This window comes from Somniosus microcephalus, unplaced genomic scaffold (assembly GCF_052327205.1).
Source record: "Somniosus microcephalus isolate GS21.2 unplaced genomic scaffold, FLI_Smic_1.0 scaffold4, whole genome shotgun sequence".
Taxonomy (NCBI): domain Eukaryota; kingdom Metazoa; phylum Chordata; class Chondrichthyes; order Squaliformes; family Somniosidae; genus Somniosus; species Somniosus microcephalus.
The window spans coordinates 394949-419187 of NW_028225191.1; the positions used below are offsets into that span (position 1 = coordinate 394949).

Here is a 24239-nt window from a genome sequence, read left to right on the forward strand (position 1 = left end):
AAAAGCACTGGGGTACATTCCTAAAGGAGCCTCCTGTTCCGTGCCTAGGAGCTCTGAACCATGGCAGAGAGCGGCTGGGACATGTTTCTCACCCGCCTCGAGATTAACCCGCACGGCAACTTTGCTGTCAGTGAAGAGAGACAAGAAAGACTAAAGTGCCGTTTGCCCCTCTCAGTGTGGCCCTGAAGGACTGTGTCCAGGCTGGAGTTCTGTTCCTGCTGTACAATCCTCCCCCAGATTGTCCTTTCTGAGCTCCAGCCAGGTGATGCTAAACACTCAGGTGGGAAAGAAGGAAATCTACAATAATGTGTTTAAAACAAAGCTCGTTTATTTGATATCTATCCAGAATATTAAACTCCAGCCCAGTTATAGGGGTTATTAACATCAGCAGAAACAAACCCCAACTGTCAGAATTAATATGGTTCAGTCCTGAATGTGATTAACAGCAGCAATAACAGCAGAATCCAACCCCTGCAGTCACTTGTGAACTCGCTGGTGTGTCAGCAGGTTGGATGACTCAGTGAATCCCTTCCCACACTCAGAGCAGGTGAACGGCCTCTCCCCAGTGTGAACTCGCTGGTGTCTCAGCAGGTCGGATGACTGAGTGAATCCCTTCCCACACATGGAGCAGGAGAACGGCCTCTCCCCAGTGTGAACTCGCTGGTGTTTCAGCAGTTTGGATGCCAGAGTGAATCCCTTCCCACACTCAGAGCAGGTGAACGGCCTCTCCACAGTGTGAACTTGTTGATGTGTCAGCAGTTTGGATGCCAGAGTGAATCCCTTCCCTCACACGGAGCAGGTGAACGGTCTCTCCCCAGTGTGAACTCGCTGGTGATTCAGCAGCTTGGATGAATTAGTGAATCCCTTCCCACACTCTGAGCAGGTAAACGCCCTCTCCCCAGTGTGAACTCGCTGGTGTGTCAGCAGCTTGGATGAATTAGTGAATCCCTTCCCACACTCAGAGCAGGTGAACGGCCTCTCCCCAGTGTGAACTCGCTGGTGATTCAGCAGGTTGGATGAATTAATGAATCCCTTCCCACACTCAGAGCAGGTGAACGGCCTCTCCCCAGTGTGAACTCACTGGTGTGTCAGCAGGTGGGATGAATTAGTGAATCCCTTCCCACACTCAGAGCAGGTGAACGGCCTCTCCCCAGTGTGAACTCGCTGGTGATTCAGCAGGTTGGATGAATTAATGAATCCCTTCCCACACTCAGAGCAGGTGAACGGCCTCTCCCCAGTGTGAACTCACTGGTGTGTCAGCAGGTGGGATGAATTAGTGAATCCCTTCCCACACTCAGAGCAGGTGAACAGCCTCTCCCCAGTGTGAACTCGCTGGTGTATCAGCAGATTGGATGAATTAGTGAATCTCTTCCCACACTCAGAGCAGGTGAACGGTCTCGCTCCAGTGTGAACTCGCTGGTGTGTCTGAAGTTCAGATGACTGAGTGAATCCCTTCCCACACTCAGAGCAGGTGAACGGCCTCTCCCCGGTGTGAACTCGCTGGTGTGTCAGTAGGTGGGATGACTGAGTGAATCCCTTCCCACACTCAGAGCAGGTGAACGGCCTCTCCCCGGTGTGACTGTGCTTGTGTCTCGATAGGCCAGAGGATCGGCTGAAGCCTCGTCCACACACAGAACATGTGTACGGTTTCTCCCCACTGTGAACGGTGCTTTTTGCTTCCATGTTCAGAGGCCGATGATATTCAGATCCGATGAGTCGAGTGACTCTGTCAGATCTTGAAGTGATGTTTGGTTTGAGCTTACCGTCTGTAAATCCTCCCCTTCCAGTGCCTTGTAAAATGAATTTAAAACAGGGAGTGAGAGAGACAACCCACAAGAAATCAAAGGCAGGTTGTGAAACTGAGCTCAATGAATCTGGTCAATTGTGGGGCCGGCACTAGAAAAAAGTGACCATGAAAGCTGCCAGATTGTCATAAAAACCCAACTGGTTCACTGATGTCCCTCAGGGAAGGGAATCCGCCACCTGGTCTGGGCCTACACAAGACTCTGGCCTCTATGGGAGGAGAGAGAGAGGTGGGAGGGGGAGGGGGCAAAGGAAAGGAACTTTATACATCTGCAACTCGACCAGAACTTTGACAGAACCTCCAAACCCACAACCTCCACAACCGAGAAGGACAAGGGCAGCTGTTGTATGGGAGCACCATCACATCCAAGTTCCCCGCCAAGTCACACATCATCCTGACTCAGATATATTCATCGTTGCTGGGTCATAATCCTGGAACTCCTTACCGAACAACATTGTGGGAATACCTTCACCACACGGACTGCAGTAGTTCAAGAAGGTGACTCACCACCCCCTTCTCAACGGGAAACTGGGGATTGGCAATATTTGCTGCTCTTGCGAGCGACTCCCACATCCCAAGAATGAATTAAAATAAATCTGTAGATGTAAACTGGATTAGAAGCCTGTACAGAAATATTGTTCCTAAAACAATACTCTTTTACATTGTATGGACAGTGTCTGTGTAACAACCTGATCTCCCCTAGAATCCACCTCCTTTGACAGTCTCACATTGGAAATTGTTGGGTCCTCCTGGGCTCAGAAGTACTGGGGGTTAAACCCAGCAGCTTCTCCTCCATCTCCACTCCAGCTCAAACTGAAGCATAGAAACACAGAAGATAGGAGCAGGAGTAGGCCATTCGGCCCCTTGAGCCTGCTCCGCCATTCAATGCGATCATGGCTGATCATCCAAGTTCAGTACCCGGTACCTGCTTTCTCCCCATACCCCTTGATCCCTTTAGCCTTAAGAAATATATCCAACTCCTTCTTGACTATATTTAATGTATTGGCCTCTACTGCCTTCTGTGGTAGAGAATTCCACAGGTTCACCACTCTCTGGGTGAAGAAATTCCTCCTCATTTCTGTCCTAAATGGCCTACCCCTTATCCTTAGACTGTGACCCCTGGTTCTGGACTCCCCGACCATCGGGAACATCCTTCCTGCATCTAGTCTGTCCAGTCCTGTCAGAATTTTATAAGTTTCAATGAGATCCCCTCTCATTCTTCTAAACTCCAGCGAGTACAAGCCCAATCATCCCAATCTCTCCTCATACGTCATTCCTGCCATCCCAGGTATCAGCCTGGTGAATCTTCACTGAACTCCTTCCACGGGAGGAACATCCTTCCTCAGATAAGGCGACCAAAACTCCACACAATACTCAAGATGTGGTCTCACCAAGGCCCTGTACAATTGCAGCAAGACATCCTTGTTCCTGTACTCAAACCCTCTCGCTATGAAGGCCAACATACCATTTGCCTTCTTAACCGCCGACTGCACCTGCATGCTTACCTTCAGTGACTGGTGCACAAGGACACCCAGGTCTCGTTGCACTTCCCCTTCTCCCAATCTATTGCCATTCAGATGATAATCTGCCTTTCTGTTTTGGCCACCAAAGTGGATAACCTCACATTTATCCACGTTATATTGCATCTGCCATGCTTCTGCCCAATCACCCAACCTGTCCAAATCATACTGGAGTTTCTCAGCATCCTCCTCACAGCACACACGCCCACCCAGCTTTGTGTCGTCTGCAAATTTGGAGATATTACATCTAGTTCCCTTGTCTAGATCATTAATATATATATTGTGAATAGCTGGGGTCCAAGGACCGATCCCTGCGGTACCCCACTAGTCACTGCCTGCCGCTCGGAAAAAGACCCGTTTATTCCAACTCTTTGCTTTCTGTCTGCCAACCAGTTCTCTATCCAAGTCAATACCTTGCCCCCAATCCCATGTGCCTTAACTTTACACGCTAATCTCTTATGCGGGACCTTATCGAAAGCCTTCTGAAAGTCCAAATACACCACATCCACTGGTTCTCCCTTATCTATTTTCCCAGTTACATCCTCAACAATGAAGCAACAAAAAGACCTCCACAGGCGGCCAGGGACCTACCTTCCGTCAGCCTGAAATAAAACCCTTCCCGACAGCCGCTGACTAATGGCGGCCGCAGCACCCACAATCCCCCGTGCCCCAGAAACCGCTCTATCCAATGCGCTGATTTCCCCGCTGAGAGTGCGCATGCCCCCCGGGGCCGTGGGCCATTCTGGGAGCCTGGCTCCTGTCCTTTGGCCCGAGTCGGACTTGGTGGAACCGGCTGAAGAAACCGGGAAGCGGCGGCTCGGATGGGGGAGGCGCTGCACTCTGGGTTTCCTGGTGCCGGGGCTCTGGCCGCACGTCCGCCGGGCCCGGCCGCTCTGATTCTGATTGAGGTTTTTGATGAGGTAACAGAGAGGGTTGATGAGGGCAATGCGGTTAACGTGGTGCACATGGATTTCCAAAAGGCGTTCAACAAGTGCCACATGATAGGCTTGCCAGCAAAGTTGAAGCCCATGGAATAAAAGGGACAGTGGCAACATGGATACAAAATTGGCAAAGTGACAGGAAACAGAGAGTAGTGGTGAATGGTTGTTTTTCGGACTGGAGGAAGGTATACAGTGGTGTTCCCCAGGGATCGGTACTAGGACCACTGCTTTACTTGATATATATTAATGACTTAGACTTGGGGTACAGGGCACAATTTCAAAATTTGCAGATGACAGAAAACTTGGAAGTGCAGTGAACAGTGAGGAGGATAGTGATAGATTTCAAGAAGACATAGACAGGTTGGTGGAATGGGCGGACACATGGGAGCTGAAATTTAATGCAGAAAAGTGCAAAGTGATACATTTTGGTAGGAAGAACCAAGTGAGGCAATATAAACTAAAGGGTACAATTCTAAAGTGGGTGCATGAACAGAGAGACCTGGGGGTATGTGTGCACAAATCGTTGAAGGTGGCAGGGCAGGTTGAGAAAGCAGTTAAAAAAGCATATGGGATCCTGGACTTTATAAATAGAGGCAGAGTCCAAAGGCAAGGAAGTTATGATGAACCTTTATAAAACACTTGTTCGGTCTCATCTGGAGTATTGTGTTCAATTCTGGGCACCGCACTTTAGGAAGGATGTGAAGGCCTCAGAGAGGGTGCAGAAAAGATTTACAAGAGTGGTTCCAGGGATAAGGGATGAGGGACTTCAGTTATGTGGATAGACTCGAGAAGCTGGGGTGGTTCTCCTTACAGCAGAGAAGGTAGAGAGGAGATTTGATAGAGGTGTTCAAAATCATGATGGGTCCGGACAGAGTAGAAACTGTTCCCATTGGCGGTAGGGTCGCGAACCAGAGGACACAGATTTAAGGTGATTGGCAGAAGAACGAAAGAACGAAGTTGCGAGGTGAGGCCCGATCAGAGCATCGGACCTGTGAAGGGGCAGTGACCGGCGGCAGTTAAAAGCGGCGGCAGTGCGAGGTGAGGCCCGACCAAATCAACAGCAGAGGAGAAAGGTAAAAAGTAATCAGAGTGTGACGTCACCAGGGAGCAGGTAAGTGATTGGTTGGTGAGTATTTCTCTTTTTAAACTTTAACTCTGTAGTTTATAGTTACTAGGGTCTTTTCTGGTGTAGCAGGGACTGTTGGTAGACTATACAAGCGCCTTAGAGATATTTTTAATTGGTGGTAGTAAATTAATTTAAATTAAGTAAAAGGAAGGTCATGCCAGGTGAGCCCAGCCCCGTGATATGCTCCTCTTGCTCTATGTGGGAATTCAGGGACCCCGGTGCCCCTGATGACCACGTGTGCCAGAGATGCATCCATCTGCAGCTACTAGCAGACTGCATTGAGGCGCTGGAGCTGCGGGTGGATGGGTTGTTGAGCATTCACGATGCTGAGAGGGTCGTGGATAGCACGTTTAGTGAGTTGGTCACACCGCAGGGAAGGGCTGCACAGGAAGACAGGAAATGGGTGACCACCAGGCGGAGCAATAGAAGCAGGCAGGTAGTGCAGGAGACCCCTGTGACCATTCCCCTCTCAAACAAGTATACCGCTTTGGATACTGTTGGGGGGGATGACTCACCAGGGGAAGGCAGCAGCAGCCAACTTGCTGGCACTGGGGGTGCTCCTGCTGCCCAGGAAGGGGGGAAAAAGAGTGGGAGAGCAATAGTGGTAGGGGATTCTATAGTAAGGGGAACAGATAGGCGTTTCTGTGGCCGTAGACGTGAATCCAGGATGGTTTGTTGCCTCCCTGGTGCCAGGGTCAAGGATATCACTGAGCGGCTGCAGGGCATTCTGGAGGGGGAGGGTGAACAGCCAGAGGTCGTGGTCCACATTGGTACCAACGACATAGGTAAAAAGAGGGATGAGGTCCTGCAGCAAGAATTTAAGGAGCTAGGTGAAGGATTAAAGAGCAGGACCTCAAAGGTTGTAATCTCTGGATTACTCCCCGTGCCACGTGCTAGTGGGTATAGGAATAGGAAGATAGAACAGATGAATGCGTGGCTAAAGGGATGGTGCAGGGGGGACGGCTTTAGTTTCCTGGATCACTGGGTCTGCTTCTGGGAAAGGTGGGACTTGTACAAGTCGGACGGTTTACACCTGAACCAGAGGGGAACCAATATCCTTGCGGGGAGGTTTGCTAGCACTGCTGGGGGGGGTTTAAACTAACTTGGCAGGGGGATGGGGTACAGAGTGGAGCTATAGTAGGGGGTGATTTACAGCCAAATACAGAGGAAAAAACAAGTCAGCTGGGAAGGCAGAGCAAATATGTGAAGGCAAAAGGGAATATGGCAGGGCTGGAAGGCATTTATTTTAATGCAAGGAGTCTTGCAAATAAGGTGGATGAACTGAAGTTGTTGTTGAACACATGGGAGTACGATATTGTTGCTATCACGGAGACATGGTTGAGGGAGGGTCAGGACTGGCAGCTCAATATTCCGGGGTATAGAATCTTCAGGCGAGACAGAGGGGGGTGTAAAAGGGGAGGGGGTGTTGCAATATTAATTAAGGAGTCAATTACTGCTGTAAGGAGGGACGATATATTAGCGGGTTCCTCTAATGAGGCCATATGGGTAGAAACAAAAAGGGGGCAAGCACTTTGCTGGGAGTGTACTATAGGCCCCCAAACAGTCAGGGGGAGATAGAGGAACAGATATGTAGGCAAATCTCAGAGAAGTGCGAAAATAATAGGGTAATAATAGTGGGGGATTTCAACTTCCCCAATATAAATTGGGATAGTCAGAGTGTGAAAGGCTTACAGGGTGCAGAATTCTTAAAGTGCATCCAGGAGAGCTTTTTGAGCCAACATGTAGAAAGTCCTACAAGAGAGGGGGCGATACTGGACCTAATTCTGGGGAATGTAGCCGGGCAAGTGGTGGAAGTATCAGTAGGAGAGCATTTTGGCGACAGTGACCATAATTCGGTGAGATTTAAGGTGGTCATGGAAAAAGACAAAGACGGCCCGGAAATAAGGGTTCTAAATTGGGGGAAGGCCGATTTTAATATGATAAGGCAGGATCTGGCCAAAGTGGACTGGGAGCAGCTACTTATAGGAAAATCCACATCAAAACAGTGGGAGACTTTCAGAAGGGAAATAGAGAGAGTACAGCGCCAACATGTTCCTGTAAAGGTCAAGGGTGGGACCAACAAGCAAAGGGAACCTTGGATGACAAGGGATATACAAAAATGCATTAGAAATAAAAGGGGGGCTTTTGGCAGTTACAAAAGACTAAAGACGGAAGAAGCCCTAGAGGAGTATAAAAAGTGCAGGGGCATACTTAAAAAAGAAATTAGGAGGGCGAGGAGGGGCCATGAAATAACACTGGCGAGCAAAATAAAGGAAAATCCTAAGATGTTTTATAAGTATATTAAGGGCAAGAGGATAACCAGGGAAAGGGTAGGGCCCATTAGGGACCAAAGTGGCAATCTGTGTGTAGAGCCAGATGATGTAGGCAGGGTTTTAAATAAATTTTTTGCATCTGTGTTCACTATGGAGAAAGACGATGCAGACATAGAAATCGGGCAAGGGGACTGTGACATACTTGAACATATTAGCATCGAGAGGGAGGAGGTGCTAGCGGTTTTAGCAGGCAAAAAAGTGGATAAATCCCCAGGCCCGGATGAGATGTATCCCAGGCTGCTGTGGGAGGCAAAGGAGGAGATTGCAGGGGCTCTGACACAAATTTTCAGAACCTCTCTGGCCACAGGGGGTGTACCAGAGGACTGGAGAACAGCTAATGTAGTACCATTATACAAGAAGGGTAGCAGGGATAAACCAGGGAATTACAGGCCAGTGAGCCTAACATCTGTGGTAGGGAAATTATTGGAAAAAATTCTGAGGGACAAAATTAGTCTCCACTTGGAGAGGCAAGGATTAATCGGGGATAGTCAGCATGGCTTTGTCAAGGGTAAATCATGTCTGACAAATCTGATTGAATTTTTCGAGGGGGTGACTAGGGGGGTGGATGAGGGAAATGCTGTGGATGTGGTTTACATGGACTTCAGTAAAGCCTTTGACAAAGTCCCGCATAGGAGGCTGGTCAAGAAGGTAAGAGCCCATGGGATCCAGGGTGCCTTGGCGCGTTGGATCCTAAACTGGCTGAGTGGCAGGAGGCAGAGGGTGATGGTCGAAGGTTGCTTTTGTGACTGGAAGCCTGTGTCCAGTGGGGTACCTCAGGGATCGGTGCTGGGTCCCTTGTTGTTTGTGATCTACATAGATGATTTGGATGAGAATGTAAAAGGTATGATCAGCAAGTTCGCAGATGACACGAAAATTGGTGGGGTGGTCAATTGCGAGGAGGAAAGCCTCAGGCTACAGGACGATATAAACGGGTTGGTTAGATGGGCGGAAAAGTGGCAAATGGAATTTAACCCTGAAAAGTGCGAGGTGATGCATTTTGGATGGACAAATAAGGCAAGGGAATACACAATGAGTGGTAGGACCCTAGGAAGTACAGAGGGTCAGAGGGACCTTGGTGTACATGTACATAGATCCCTGAAGGCAGCGGAACAGGTAGATAAGGTGGTTAAAAAGGCATATGGGATACTTGCCTTCATTAGCCGAGGCATAGAATATAAGAGCAGGGGGGTTATGATGGAGCTGTACAAAACGCTGGTGAGGCCACAGCTGGAGTACTGTGTGCAGTTCTGGTCGCCTCACTATAGGAAGGATGTGATCGCTTTGGAGAGGGTGCAGAGAAGATTCACCAGGATGTTACCTGGGATGGAGCGCCTCAGCTATGAAGAAAGACTAAACAGGCTGGGGTTGTTTTCCTTGGAGCAAAGAAGGCTGAGGGGGGACCTGATTGAGGTGTACAAAATGATGAGGGGCATAGATAGGGTAGACAAAGAGGAACTTTTCCCCTTAGTAGGGGGGTCAATAACAAGGGGGCATAGATTCAGGGTAAGGGGCAGGAGATTTAGAGGGGATTTGAGGAGGAACTTTGTCACCCAGAGGGTGGTTGGAAGCTGGAACTCACTGCCTGAAAGGGTGGTAGAGGCAGGAACCCTCACAACATTCAAGAAGCATTTGGATGAGCACTTGGAATGCCAATGCATACAAGGCTATGGACCAAATGCTGGAAAATGGGATTAGACTGGACAGGGATGGATGGGCGGTGCAGGCACGATGGGCCGAAGGGCCTCTTTCTGTGCTGTAAAACTCTATGACTCTATGAGGAAAAAAAAATTTATGCAGCGAGTGGTTAGGATCTGGAATGCACTGCCTGAAAGGGTGGTGGAGGCAGATTCAATCACCGCTTTCAAAAGGGAATTGGATAAGTACCTGAATGAAAAAGAATTGCAGGGTTACGGGGAAAGGGCGGGGAGTGGGACTAGCTGAAGTGGTCTTGCAGAGAGCCGGCACGGGCTCGACGGGCCGAATGGCCTCCTTCTGTGCTGTAACCATTTTATGATTCTATAAAATATTAGAAAGTTTGTTCCACAGAAGCACGAGGTTTATCTGCTTTTATTGATGAATTTAAAAAGTCTCTATTAAAACCTGAGCCCGTGTGTTGTGAGCCAAAGAGCCTTGTGTCCAATGAGGGGAATAAAGGCCCACAGCCTCCCCTGGCCCCGGGCCCTGAACAAGGGACTGGAGAAACTCGCTGCCCTGCGGATCAGACAATCAGCCGCCGCTAGTGCCGCCCCTCGGGCTACCCGATTGGTTGGAGGGCCCGCCGCCGGCTCGCTCCTCCAGCCCGTCTGTCAATCAACCATCAGCCAGAAGAGGTCGCTGGTGAGACCAGTGAAGAAAGAAAGACTTGCATTTCTATAGCGCCTTGCACCACCACCGGACGACCCAAAGTGCTTTACAGCCAATGAAGTACTTTTGAAGTGTAGTCACTGTTGTAATGTAAGAAATGCAGCAGTCAAATAGCGCACAGCAAGCTCCCACAAACAGCAATGTGATAATGACCAGATAATCTATCTTTTTGTTAACTCTGTTTCTCTCTCTACGGATGTTGCCTGGCCTGCTGAGTGTTTCCAGCATTTCCTGTTGTTATTTCAGACTTCCAGCATCCGCAGTATTTTGCTATTATCCTTTTGTTACATTGATTGAGAGATAAACATTGGCTCGGACACCGGGGATATTTCCCCTGCTCTTTCCCACATTACAACAGTGACTACACCTCAAAAGTACTTAATTGGCTGTAAAGCACTTCAAGACGTCTGCTGGTCATGAAAGCACTATATAAATGCAAGTCTTTCTTTCTCAAAATAGTGTCATGGGATCTTTTACATCCACCTGAGAGAGCAGACAGGGCCTCAGTTTAATGTCTCATCCGAAAGACGCCACCTCTGACAGTGCCTCAGCACTGCACTGGAGTGTCAGCCTGGATTTTTGTGCTCAAGTCTCTGGAGTGGGACTTGAACCCACAACCTTACGCCTCAGAGGCAAGAGTGCTACCATAGAGTCATTGATTTATACAGCACAGAAAGGGGCCCTTCGGCCCATCGTGTCTGCGCCGGCCACCAAGCCCTGTCTATTCTAATCCCATTTTCCAGCACTTGGTCCGTAGCCTTGTATGCTATGGCGTTTCAAGTGCTCATCTAAATGCTTCTTGAATGTTGTGAGGGTTCCTGCCTCTACCACCCTTTCAGGCAGTGAGTTCCAGATTCCAACCACCCTCTGGGTGAAAAAGCTTTTCCTCAAATCCACTCTAAACCTCCTGCCCCTTACCTTGAATCTATGCCCCCTGGCTATTGACCCCTCTACTAAGGGGAAATGTTCTTTTCTATCTACCCTATCTATTCCCCTCATAATTTTGTACACCTCAATCAGGTCCCCCTCAGCCTTCTCTGCTCTAAGGAAAACAACCCCAGTCTCTCTTCATAGCTGAAGCGCTCCAGCCCAGGTAACATCCTGGTGAATCTCCTCTGCACCCTCTCCAATGCAATCACATCCTTCCTATAGTGTGGCGAGCAGAACCGCACACAGTATTCAAGCTGTGGCCTAACTAGCATTTTGTACAGCTCCATCATAACCCCCCTGCTCTTATATTCTATGCCTCGGCTAATTAAGGCAAGTATCCCATATGCCTTCTCGCTGTCCTGCTGCCCTCAAGGATCTATGTACATGCACACCAAGGTCCCTCTGATCCTCTGTCCTTCCTAGGGTTCTACCATTCATTGTGTATTCCCTTGTTAGTCCTCCCAAAATGCATCACCTCACACTTTTCAGGGTTAAATTCCATTTGCCACTGTGCTGCCCATCCAACCAACCCATCTATATTCTCCTGTAGCCTGAGGCTTCCCTCCTCGCTATTTACCACTCCACCAATTTTCATGTCATCTGCGAACTTACTGATCATACCTCCTACATTCATATCTAAATCCTTAATGTACACTACAAACAGCAAGGGACCCAGCACCGATCCCTGCGTTACACCAGTGGACACAGGCTTCCAGTCACAAAAACAACCTTCGACCATCACCCTCTGCCTCCTGCCACTAAGCCAATTTTGGATCCAATGTGCCAAATTGCCCTGGATCCCATGGGCTCTTACCTTCTTGACCAGTCTCCCATGTGGGACTTTGTCAAAAGCCTGACTGAAGTCCATGTAGACTACATCAACTGGACTGCCCTCATCCACACACCTAGTCACCCCCATTGAAAAATTCAGTCAAATTGGTTAGACATGATCTCCCCCTGACAAAGCTATGCTGACTATCCTTGATTAATCCTTGCCTCTCCAAGTGGAGACTAATTCTGTCCCTCAGAATTTTTTCCAATAATTTCCCTACCACTGATGTTCGGCTCACTGGCCTGTAATTCCCTGGTTTATCCCTACTACTACCCTTCTTGAATAATGGTACTACGTTAGCTGTTCTCCAGTCCTCTGGCACCTCCCCTGTGGTCAGAGAGGTTCTGAAAATTTGTGTCAGAGCCCCTGCAATCTCCTCCCTTGCCTCACACAGCAGGCTGGGATACATCTCGTCTGGGCCTGGGGGTTTATCCACTTTTAAGCCTGCTAAAACCACTAGTACCTCCTCCCTCTCAATACGAATTTGTTCAAATATATCACAATCCCCCCTGCCTGATTTCTATGCCTGCATCGTCCTTCTCCATAGTGAACACAGATGCAAAATATTAATTTAAAACCTCACCTTCATCTTCTGGCTCTACACACAGATTGCCACTTTGGTCCCTAATGGGCCCTACTCTTTCCCTGGTTATCCTCTTGCCCTTAATATACTAATAAAACACCTTGGGATTTTCCTTTATTTTGCCTGCCAGTGTTTTTTCATGACCCCTCTTCGTTCTCCTAATTTCTTTTTTAAGTACCCCCCTGCACTTTCTATTCTCCTCTAGGGCTTCTAGTGTTTTTAGTCCTTTGTATCTGCCAAAAGCCTCCCTTTTTTTCCTAATCCATTCTTGTATGTCCCTTGACATCCAGGGCTCCCTGAGCTTGTTGGTCCCACCCTTGACCTTTACAGGAACATACTGGCGTTGTACTCTCTCTATTTCCTTTCTGAAAGACGCCCACTGCTCTGATGTGGATTTTCCTACAAGTAGTTGATCCCAGTCCACTTTGGCCAGATCCTGCCTTATCATATTAAAATTGGCCTTCCCCCAATTTCGATCCTTTATTTCCGGTCCATCTTTGTCCTTTTCCATAACTACTTTAAATCTCACCGAATTATGGTCACTGTCACCAAAATGCTCTCCTACTAACCCTTCTACCACGTGCCCTGCTACATTCCCTCGAATTAGGTCCAGTACCGCCCCTCTCTTGTAGGACTTTCTACATGTTGGCTGAAAAAGCTCTCCTGGATGCACTTTAAGAATTCCACACCCTCTAAGCCTTTCACACTCTGACTATCCCAGTTAATATTGGGGAAGTTGAAATCCCCAACAATTACTACCCTATTATTTCTACACCTCTGAGATTTGCCGACATATCTGTTCCTCTATCTCCCCCTTACTGTATGGGGGCCTATAGTACACTCCCAGCAAAGTGCTTGCCCCCTTTTTGTTTTTAAGTTCTACCCATATGGCCTCATTAGAGGAACCTGCTAAGGTATCATCCCTCCTTATAACAGAAATTGACTCCTTGATTAATATTACTAACCTGATTTTTGGTCAACTCTTGGCGTATTCACGTTTAATAAGTCTCCGGGAGAAGGAGTCGCTTCACTTGTACTGGTTCCTGGGGCCTGATCACCTTCCCCAGGAGCAGGGCCTTGACCCTGACTTTATTCACTTGTACTGGTTCCTGGGGCCTGATCACCTTCCCCAGGAGCAGGGCCTTGATTCTGGGGGTGTTTTATTGCACCGCATGGTGTACTTGAGAAGAGCCCCATCAGGGCGAGTGCAGGAGGGTCAGGGGGCGAGTGCGGGAGGGTCAGGGGGCGAGTGCGGGAGGGTCAGGGGGCGAGTGCGGGAGGGTCAGGGGGCGAGTGCGGGAGCGTCCATCTCCAGGACCAGTGTGTATCTGAGTCAATGGGACTCTCTCTGACCTTTCTCCCAAGTCCATCTCCAGGACCAGTGTGTATCTGAGTCAATGGGACTCTCTCTGACCTTTCTCCCCAGTCCATCTCCAGGACCAGTGTGTATCTGAGTCAATGGGACCCTCTGACCTTTCTCCCCAGTCCATCTCCAGGACCAGTGTGTATCTGAGTCAATGGGAGTCTCTCTGACCTATCTCCCCAATCCATCCCCAGGACCAGTGTGTATCTGAGTCAATGGGACTCTCTCTGACCTTTCTCCCCAGTCCATCTCCAGGACCAGTGTGTGTCTGAGTCAATGGGACTCTCTCTGACCTTTCTCCCCAGTCCATCGCAAGGACCAGTGTGTATCTGAGTCAATGGGACTCTCTCTGACCTTTCTCCCCAGTCCATCGCAAGGACCAGTGTGTATCTGAGTCAATGGGACTCTCTCTGACCTTTCTCCCCAGTCCATCTCCAGGACCAGTATGTATCTGAGTCAATGGGACTCTCTCTGACCTTTCTCCCCAGTCCATCTCCAGGACCAGTGTGTATCTGAGTCAATGGGACTCTTTCTGACCTTTCACCCCAGTCCATCTCCAGGACCAGTGTGTATCTGAGTCAATGGGACTCTCTCTGACCTTTCTCCCCAGTCCGTCTCCAGGACCAGTGTGTATCTGAGTCAATGGGACTCTCTCTGACCTTTCTCCCCAGTCCATCTCCAGGACCAGTGTGTATCAGTGTCAATGGGACTCCCTCTGACCTTTCTCCCCAGTCCCTCTCCAGGACCAGTGTGTATTGGAGTCAATGGAACTCTCTCTGACTATTCTCCCCAGTCCATCTCCAGGATCAGTGTGTATCTGAGTCAATGGGACTCTCTCTGACCATTCTCCCCAGTCCATCTCCAGGACCAGTGTGTATCTGAGTCAATGGGACTCTCTCTGACCTTTCTCCCCAGTCCATCTCCAGGACCAGTGTGTATCTGAGTCAATGGGACTCTCTCTGACCTTTCTCCCCAGTCCATCTCCAGGACCAGTGTGTATCTGAGTCAATGGGACTCTCTCTGACCTTTCTCCCCAGTCCATCTCCAGGACCAGTGTGTATCTGAGTCAATGGGACTCTCTCTGACCTTTCTCCCCAGTCCATCTCCAGGACCAGTGTGTATCTGAGTCAATGGGACTCTCTCTGACCTTTCTCCCCAGTCCATCTCCAGGACCAGTGTGTATCTCAGTCAATGGGACTCTCTCTGACCTTTCTCCCCAGTCCATCTCCAGGACGAGTGTGTATCTGAGTCAATAGGACTCTCTCTGACCTTTCTCCCAGTACATCTCCAGGACCAGTGTGTATCTGAGTCAATGGGACTCTCTCTGACCTTTCTCCCCAGTCCATCTCTCGGACCAATGTGTATCTGAGTCAATGGGAATCTCTGACCTTTCTCCCCAGTCCATCTCCAGGACCAGTGTGTATCTGAGTCAATGGGACTCTCTCTGACCTTTCTCCCAGTACATCTCCAGGACCAGTGCGTATCTGAGTCAATGGGACTCTCTCTGACCTTTCTCCCAATTCCATCTCCAGGACCAGTGTGTATCTGAGTCAATGGGAATCTCTGACCTTTCTCCCCAGTCCATCTCCAGGACCAGTGTGTATCTGAGTCAATGGGACTCTCTCTGACCTTTCTCCCCAGTCCATCACCAGGACCAGTGTGTATCTGAGTCAATGGGACTTTCTCTTACCTTGTTCCACAGTCGATCTCTGGAAGCTCTTTGAATCGGAAGGGTTCTCTCCGGTTGGTGCTCTCACAATCCTGTGCTGGTTCACCTGCTGTCGTTCCTCAGTCTACAATCCCTGTTTACTTCGAGCTGAGCACCTTCCTCAATCACACCATCTCTCACCGGGACATCTAATTGTGGCAAAGCAGAAAATAAGAACAATATTGAAAGCGTGAAATAATATAATGTAGACTTTCAATCTGCTTACTAATAATTCAATTTCAAGGCCGAGTATTTGTTTGATTTTGTGCCTTTCCTCAGATCCCCAGTTGCGGGGCTGTGTGTTCAGTTTGGAGATTTTGCTCAGATCCCCAGTTGCCGGGCTGTGTGTTTAGTTTGGAGATTTTCCTCAGATCCCCAGTTGCGGGGCTGTGTGTTTAGTTTGGAGATTTTCCTCAGATCCCCAGTTGCGGGGTTGTGTGTTTAGTTTGGAGATTTTCCTCAGATCCCCAGTTGCGGGGCTGTGTGTTTAGTTTGGAGATTTTGCTCAGATCCCCAGTTGCGGGGCTGTGTGTTTAGTTTGGAGATTTTCCTCAGATCCCCAGTTGCGGGGCTGTGTGTTTAGTTTGGAGATTTTCCTCAGATCCCCAGTTGCGGGGCTGTGTTTAGTTTGGGGATTTTCCTCAGATCCCCAGTTGCAGGGCTGTGTGTTTAGTTTGGAGATTTTCCTCAGATCCCCAGTTGCGGGGCTGTGTGTTTAGTTTGGAGATTTTCCTCAGATCCCCAGTTGCGGGGCTGTGTGTTTAGTTTGGAGATTTTACTCACTGTGAATTTCCGGCCTCCTGAGACTCCCCCATTCTCACTGCTCTGGGCGGAAATGCGCCATTTTCTGTGCGGAGTTACTAACCGGAGCGGTGACCCTGTGAGCCTCCCTCGCTGTGATCTAAACTCGGGGCTGAGCAGCCTCGGGCCGAGTTCCCTCAGTCACAGAGCGGGCCCTGTAATCCGGGCAACCAGCCTGTTTCTGAGCGGCCGGCGCCGCCCGGCCCAGCACACAGCAAACCCAGGATCAGCAGTGGAGCGGCACTGCGCCTGCTCGGGAGAGAGAGAGAGAGAGAGAGCAAAATTGAGATTAGTCCTAGGAGAAGGAGACAGACCATACCTTGGGGCCAAATATGTAACAACATGTCACAACCTGAGGACTGTTTAAAATTAATATTGAACGTACCAAATGAAGTACAAAGACTGTTTAAAATTAATATTGTTTAAAAGTAATATTGTATGTACCCAACAAATGTCAAATCGATTGACACCTACAGAATGTTGGAAAACTGTACCTTTTTGCTATGTAAGCTTTGGCAATATGGTTCTCTGTAAACTTTCATGCCAATAAAGCATTTTAATTGGAATTGGAATTGGAGAGGGAGAAAGGGAGCGGCACTGCGCCTGCTCGGGAGGGAGAGAGAAAGGGAGCGGCACTGCGCCTGCGCCGGAGGGAGCGAGAAAGGGAGCGGCACTGCGCCTGCGTGGGAGGGCAAGGAGCGGCACTGCGCCTGCGTGGGAGCGCAAGGAGCGGCACTGCGCCTGCGTGAGAAGGCAAGGAGCGGCACTTGCGCCTGCGCCGGAGTGAAAGCAAGGGAGCGTCACTGCGACTGTGCGGGAGAGAGAGAGAGAGAGAGAGAACGGGAGCGGCGCTGCGCCTGCGCCTGCGCCGGAGGGAGCGAGAAAGGTAGCGGCACTGCGCCTGCGCGGGAGGGCAAGGGAGCGGCACTGCGCCTGCGCGGGAGAAAGAGGCAAGGGGCGGCACTGCGCCTGCGTGAGAGCAAGGGAGCGTCACTGCGACTGTGCGGGAGAGAGAGAATTGATCCAACTCCACATACCGGGATCGATCCGAGAGAGAGAACGAGGTGCCTGAAGTCTGATACTCACCTTTAAAACCAGCTCTTAATGCAGGGACAGGTGGGAACTTCAGTTACTATTTGAAATATTTAAAAATTAACCAGAGCTGCAATTCTGGTTAGATCCTGTCTCCCAAATAAAAAGGGAATGTTTGTATGGGTCAGGGTGTATATCGTTCTCCCTATGGAATTATTGTCCCAATAAGGAATGGTAGCCGCTCACTCACTTTATACTCGGTTCTTAACATCCGTTCATATTCGGCTCTCCTAACAACGCGTTAATTGAGTGCTGCGCTCACGTTAGGGTTCCGTGTGTTTTGTTTTTCTCTGAAGCCAGTCCTCATCTATATTGAATCACTGATCTGAATATTCGCTCACAGCAAGCCCGCTGCAGTGTTTCTGGATCTGGATTTCTACATGTTGGACAGACAGTTTACCGAAAATGGCTAAATAGTAAGCAGCCCTTTCACAGATACAGTGGGTGGCTCTGAAAAGAGCCTTTGGGTTATTAGATTGAATCTTGTCCACTTTACTTGCTCTTGGAGCTGGCAGTGCTGGTTTTCTTGGGAAGCAGCACCGCCTGGATATTAGGCAGTACCCCGCCCTGAGCGATGGTCACCTTTCCCAGCAGCTTGTTGAGCTCCTTGTCATTGCGGATGGCCAGCTGCAGGTGTCTGGGGATGATGCGGGTCTTCTTGTTGTCGCGGGCCGCGTTGCCGGCCAGCTCCAGGATTTCAGCGGTCAGATACTCGAGCACAGCAGCCATGTAGACCAGAGCTCCGGCACCCACACGTTCAGCGTAGTTGCCCTTTCGCAGGAGCCTGTGAACACGGCCCACAGGGAACTGCAGTCCGGCCCGGGATGAGCGGGATTTGGTCTTGGCCCGAGCTTTACCGCTGGTTTTTCCTCTTCCAGACATTTCCAAAATCCACTCGTTGAAAGAAATAATGATAAACTCCGCCCACATCTGCCGCCCTTCTACCTTCTGGAGGAATGCAGACAGCAAACTTGTGATTGGTCGCTCTGTGGTGAATTCCATTGGTGTTCTCCAGTGACCAATCACAGTCTGTTTTTCCGCCAATGGCAAGTGTGTGGAAATAACTGTCCTCAACAGTCAGACCGCCAACGATTTTTAATTTCAAAAAGCTCGCCAATATTTTCCTAACCCAGCGAATTAAGTTAATAAATTAACTATTAGCCAAAGATTTCCAGACAGTTTTTTATTCCTTTTGTCTTCTTCCATCTCTCCCTTGCAAATTCCAGGCTGTTACAATCAGGATTAATTCCGGGTTCAATAGCGAACTTTAACGGGTGGGATTAAATCCCCATTGATTCTGTAACGGGACACATTCCAGCTCAATCTCTGTAAAAGTGAGGATTCAGATTATCGAGTGATCCTTTGCACAGGCGCTGCTGCGGAAGTGAAACCAAATCTGGGAGTCCTTCTGTGAGAGGAGAAGAGGGACAGAGCGTTCAAACTGACCGCGTTCTGGTCTCTAAGAAACCCCATTCTGGGTTGTTACACTGCAGGAATTCTCTGGTTAACAAAAGGATTGACTCCCAACTGGCATTGAAAAAAATGAAAATGTTTTTGCAGAGATTGAGGTGACTGAAATCAGAGTCTCATCTCGAAAACAAGCTTTTAATTTGTCGGAAGGCGCTGCAAGTGAATGGGTCTGAGATCAAAGGGAAAGAGCGATCAGGGACCGTGTTTGTACTTTACTGGACGGGAAATACAACAGCGACGCTAAGGTTGATCCGGGCAGTGAAAGTGCTTATCTGAGAATTCAAAACTAAATCTACGGCTGGAACTTCAAACGTTCTCAAAACACACTTGTTACGGAAATAATTACAGTAAATTGTGTCTAAAGAGAGATGAGTTTGTGTAGCTCTTTCAGAGAGATTGTGGGTAGCTCTTAAAAGAGCCGTTGTGTTTTGGGTTTGTTCTTTCAGGACAGCGTGGAGTTTTACTTGGAGCTGGTGTATTTGGTCACCGCCTTTGTCCCTTCCGACACAGCGTGCTTGGCCAGCTCCCCGGGCAGCAGCAGGCGCACGGCGGTCTGGATCTCCCGGGAGCTGATGGTGTGCCGCTTGTTGTAATGGGCCAGGCGGGAAACCTCACCCGCGATGCGCTCAAAAATCTCATTCACAAACGAGTTCATGATGCCCATGGCCTTGGAGGAGATGCCGGTGTCGGGGTGAACCTGCTTCATCACTTTGTAGATGTAGATGGAGTAACTCTCCTTCCTCGACTTTCTGCGCTTCTTGCCGCCCTTCGCTGCCGGTTTACTGACGGTTTTCTTGGCGCCCTTCTTGGCAACTGGTTTCTTTTCATCAACCATTCTCAAACTCGATTTCAAACACAAAACGACGCAAACCCGCGCCGGGCTCGGAATATATAGGCAGCCCCACAGTCCTATGCTAATGAGGGATGGGTGAAGGCAATGGTTGTGATTGGCTGCTGAAGAGTGATGTCAAATTCCATTGTTCTGCATCTCTATGATTGGCTTCTTTATGTATCCAATCAGATTGAGATTTTGTCACCAGCACGCCCCCTGTAGTCAGAAAGGTAATTGCAAGAGCATATATCCATTCACCAATTCCCAGACCATTATCTGGGGTCCCAAGCACTTCTTCCGGACGAGACAGCAATTTAGATGTACTTCCTCCAACCAGTGCACTATATTCATGTCTTGCAGTGTGGTCTCCACCACTTTAGTTCAGTATCTGCCCGTCTCTAGTACTGTGAGTGTGTGTATTGGAATAGTTCTGTATTATTCAGTCTCTGGTGATTTATGTAAGTGTTGGAATCATTACCAATCTCAGTCTCTGTTACAGTATGTGCGTGTGGGATCCATTCATTTCCTGTCCGTCACTGATACCATGTGTCAGGGTGGGACTCCATCTGTATCCGTCAGACTCTGGTACCGTGTGTCAGTGTTGGGATTCATTCAGAATCTGTCATTCTCTGGTAGTGTATGTGTGTGTGACATTAATTTTGTATCTGTCTGTCACTGGGATGTGCGAGTTTGAGATTCATTCTGTATCTGTCATTCACTGGGATGGTGTGCATGTCTAAGATTAATTCTGGATCTGTCAGTCTCTGGTACTGAGTGTAGTGTGGGATTCATTCCGTATCTGTCATTCACTGGGATGTTGTGCAAGTCTAAGTCTAAGATGTCAGTCCCTGGTACTGAGTGTGAGTTTCATTCTGTATTTGTCAGTCTCTGGGACTGCATGTTAGTGTCATATTAGTGCTGAATCTGTCAGTCTCTCGTATTGTCTTTCACCGAAGAATTCCGCATGTATCTGCTACTTACTCGGTTTATGAAAGTGGGATTCTTACTGCATCTATCAGACTCTGGCACTTGATGTTAGTTTGAAATTAATTCCATTTCTGCTAGTATCTGCTACTGTATCAGAGTGTGGGACTGAATCTATTTGTAAATCAATTATCCACCTCCAGCTATCTGCAACCGCCAATTTCAAACCGTTTATTGACAGTAGAACCGAAACACAGCGCTCCGCACAAACCCTTACAGACTCGGGCTTCATATTCAAGGGTTCCCTGAAACCAGGATATTTTAAGTAAGATCCTGTTACAATTAACAATCGGTAATATTCCCGCCTATATACAGTCCCTTCGATCACAAGTCGACCCGTCTCCTTCCATGTCAATCTCTGGCCTTATTCTATCTCCCCACACTTCCCCTCACAGACGGGTTCAGCAGTTTACAAACACCTTATTCCAGTTGATTTGGAGAATCTCATGTGTTGGGGTTCGAGTTGTGATGTGGGGTATCTCCGCCAGTGTCAGCGTCTCACAGAGACTTTCACCCTGAACCTGTGAACTGAAAATGACCATGAACTGAGACTGGAGTCGAACACCCCCCCAGTTAGAGTGAGGCCCGGACATCCCATTCTCTCTCTGTTTTATTGCAGACACTGGGGGAGGGGTGGGTGCAGCGAAAATCAGCGAGTCACCAGGGAGCCGGGGTTCATTTGAAATGATTTCAATCTGGAATCTGAGCCCGGCCCCGGGACATGGATCATATGATTCCGCAATCACCTCTTTTTGGAAAGACATGGGTGGCTCTGAGAAGAGCCTTTGGGTTCAGATGTTTACAAGTTGTTGTTAGATCCATGTGTTAATGGAGACACGGAATGCAGGAGTTGATTTAACAAGTGTTTACTGAACAAAGTCTGGAGGTGAACTAACTACACAAGACGCTATACAGGCTTATATACCCGAGTGGTTACTACTGGTACTACAGTATACAGGGGCTTCAAAAACATAGTTCCTCTTAAAGGTACATACACTACAGTTGTCCTTTTTATTTTCTTTTGCTCGCTGCTTTCTGAGACTTTGCTGATTTGGGCTTGGCCTTGGGTTTTTCCACCTTCTTGGCCGCCTTCACCTTTCTGCCTGTGGCCTTCTTGGGGCTCTTGGGCTTCTTCACCACCACCTTCTTCCCAGCCGCCGCTTTCGCTGTCTTTTTAGACGTTGCTGCCTTCTTGGTGATTGTTTTCTTGGCTGCTGGTTTCTTGGCTGGAGATTTCTTGGCTGCTGGTTTCTTGGCTGGAGATTTCTTGGCTGCTGGTTTCTTGGCTGGAGATTTCTTGGCTGCCGGTTTCTTTACTGCAGATTTCTTGGCTGCTGGTTTCTTCACCTTCTTTCCCTCTTTCCGCTGGGATTCCTTCTTAGCAAGCCTGAAGGAACCCGTGGCGCCCGTGCCCTTGTTCTGCTCCAGGGAGCCGTTTCCCACTTTCATCTTGATACTTAACCTGATCTGGGACCGGAGCTTCAGCACATCGACGCCGTTGGCAGCCAGAGCCTTCTTTATCGCAACCAGGGACATCCCCTTGCGATCGCTGCCACTCGCCACAACCTTGAGTTTCTGTTCGCCCAACGTGGGACCGGCTGGCTTGGAGTGGGGAGCCGCCGCCGCCTTCTTCTTCTTGCTGGGAGCCTTGGTTTGAGCGGCGGCAGCAGGAGGAGCCATTTTGGCGGCTGCAGTCTCGGTCATGTCGGCGACTCTGTAGAAAATCTCTCTGACAGTCAGAGCTGGGTCAGAAATGAAACGAGAGGCGGCGGCACAGAGCAACTTAAAGGCAGCGAGCGGACGGGGCGGAGACACCCTGCTGTCAGCTCCCGGCCCCTCCAGCCTCTCTCTGTTTCTCTCTCCTCATTAACTCTCCGATTACAATTAAACTCGGGCACTCCACATTCCCAGATTGGTCTCTTTCTGTCTCGAAGACCGGGATGTTTGCTGTCGAGAAAGTTTCATCAGAATTCAAGACAGCAATTTCGATTTAAAACCGTTTCTTTGCTGCACTGATCGCGCTCTCTCACCCGATCGCGGACATGTTCACTGTTTTTCGACTGAAATTTGAAATCAACTAAAACTTCACATTTAATTCCCACATCAGGGGGGAGCAGGGCGATCCTATGACAGGGAAATCTTTGAATTTTACACAAGAGGGTCTCTGAAATCCGGCGATGAGAGCGGGCACACAAACACAGTGACATTAGTCTAACCCGCCCGCCCCTTTAACACACTCTCGCTGACATAATGTTCACTCTGCTCATTCACAGCACAATCTGTTCCCAGATTTACAGTTCACAGGACAGGTTTTCCTCTCCGCTCGGCCTGTGCTGCCGATTCTCGGGGTTAGTTGGAGTTTCCCAGCTCAGTCAGTGTTAAACACTCTTGAGGCCGGCGCTCCTCACAGTGTCTGTTCCCCAGATTCAGGGGCAGGAGCCAATCACAGCTCTGGCTGTGTTCACCCATATCTGGTTTGAAGGTATTATATTGTTCGCAGGCAGGAATAAGTTTGATTTATATGAAAATAGAAATGATGATCTCACCGCCTCTCTCTGTCTATCTCTCCCCAAAACTGAGGAACAGAACAGAGCAACTGGTGTCCTGTGCATTCCATTCTCAACACCCAGAGACAGCAACCAGAGAGAGAGAGACAGAGAGACTGTATCAGTCTGAATGGTCGTACTCTGAGCCAAGCGGTCCACGCAGTCTGTTACCGAGATTTAGAGGCAGGAACATGTCACAGTTTGGCTGTGTGGATCCTAGCCTGCTTTTAGATGATAGTATTATTCACAGAAATAGTGAGACATTCTGTTCACCACACATGCCTTGAACTTGGTTTCAATAGACCGAAAACTGAGAGGTTCAGCGTCGATCCAGATATAACAGGCAGGGCTGGGGGATAGAGGGACTGGGGATTGATCCTGTACACAAGGCACAGAGAAAGACACAGGGGGTGACAGTCACACAGGCCCGGGAACTTGTCTGGTATCTGTCGCCTACTCACCCACCGGAGACAGGCAGAGACTGATTAAACTCCCCGCTCAGCAGCAGTTCAGTGTCAGAGATTGACAGAACCTGTTCCTCTCCATCCTTCCATACAGTATGGGGAAACAAATCGCTCTGAGGGACAGGATTCGCATCACTCTCACACTCACCGGCAGCAACTGACGTGTGTCCAGGGTTGCTTTCCCCTCTCCTAATATCTCCTTATCTGTCTCGGTGACAATGTTTCTTTGATAACGCTCCTTTCAAGCTCATTGGGATGATTTATTCATTTAAATGTGCTATATAAGTTCAAAGTGTTTTTTTTGCTGTTGCTTCTTTTAATTTGCGTCAGGAGAGAGGTCTGAGCATGCGTGATAAACACTTGCCTGCTCCTCCCCCTCTCTCCACACTGTTTAAAGCGACAGGAAGGATCCTGCAAGCTCCCCTCCCCAAGCTCTGCCAGCGGGGGCCGTTTCCTCTGTGCTCGGCTGAAGATCGCTGACCACATCAGGGAGTGGAGATAGCACGGGCCCGAGTAAGGGAACAAACAGCAGCCTCCTCACAGCAG

At 49.1% G+C, this 24239-nt stretch overlaps 2 protein-coding genes, 1 long non-coding RNA gene and 1 pseudogene across 3 annotated transcripts; all 4 read right to left on the reverse strand.

Moving 5' to 3' along the window:
• Positions 1 to 421: 421 nt before the first annotated feature.
• The window catches only part of LOC147084023 (uncharacterized), an 82856-nt pseudogene continuing 59038 nt past the window's right edge, over positions 422 to 24239 (reverse strand).
• LOC147084024 (uncharacterized) lies at positions 9972 to 16568 on the reverse strand. The gene is made up of 3 exons (XR_015075929.1): positions 16288 to 16568; positions 15487 to 15653; positions 9972 to 10168 (listed from the first exon to the last, which is right to left on the reverse strand). It is a non-coding gene; the product is annotated as an uncharacterized LOC147084024 (long non-coding RNA).
• LOC147084025 (histone H2A type 2-C-like) lies at positions 17270 to 18362 on the reverse strand. The gene has a single exon (XM_085979947.1). It carries the CDS (start codon positions 18325 to 18327, stop codon positions 17890 to 17892), a length of 438 nt encoding a protein of 145 aa, XP_085836073.1. The 5' UTR covers positions 18328 to 18362; the 3' UTR covers positions 17270 to 17889.
• On the reverse strand, positions 21538 to 22464 carry LOC147084026 (histone H1.4-like). Its single transcript, XM_085979946.1, has one exon. It carries the CDS (start codon positions 22385 to 22387, stop codon positions 21695 to 21697), a length of 693 nt encoding a protein of 230 aa, XP_085836072.1. The 5' UTR covers positions 22388 to 22464; the 3' UTR covers positions 21538 to 21694.

What these genes read in the sequence shown, in the direction of transcription:
- LOC147084026 (XM_085979946.1), bottom strand. Translation starts at nt 22,387, where the DNA reads ATGACCGAGACTGCAGCCGCCAAAATGGCTCCTCCTGCTGCCGCCGCT.
- LOC147084025 (XM_085979947.1), bottom strand. Translation starts at nt 18,327, where the DNA reads ATGTGGGCGGAGTTTATCATTATTTCTTTCAACGAGTGGATTTTGGAA.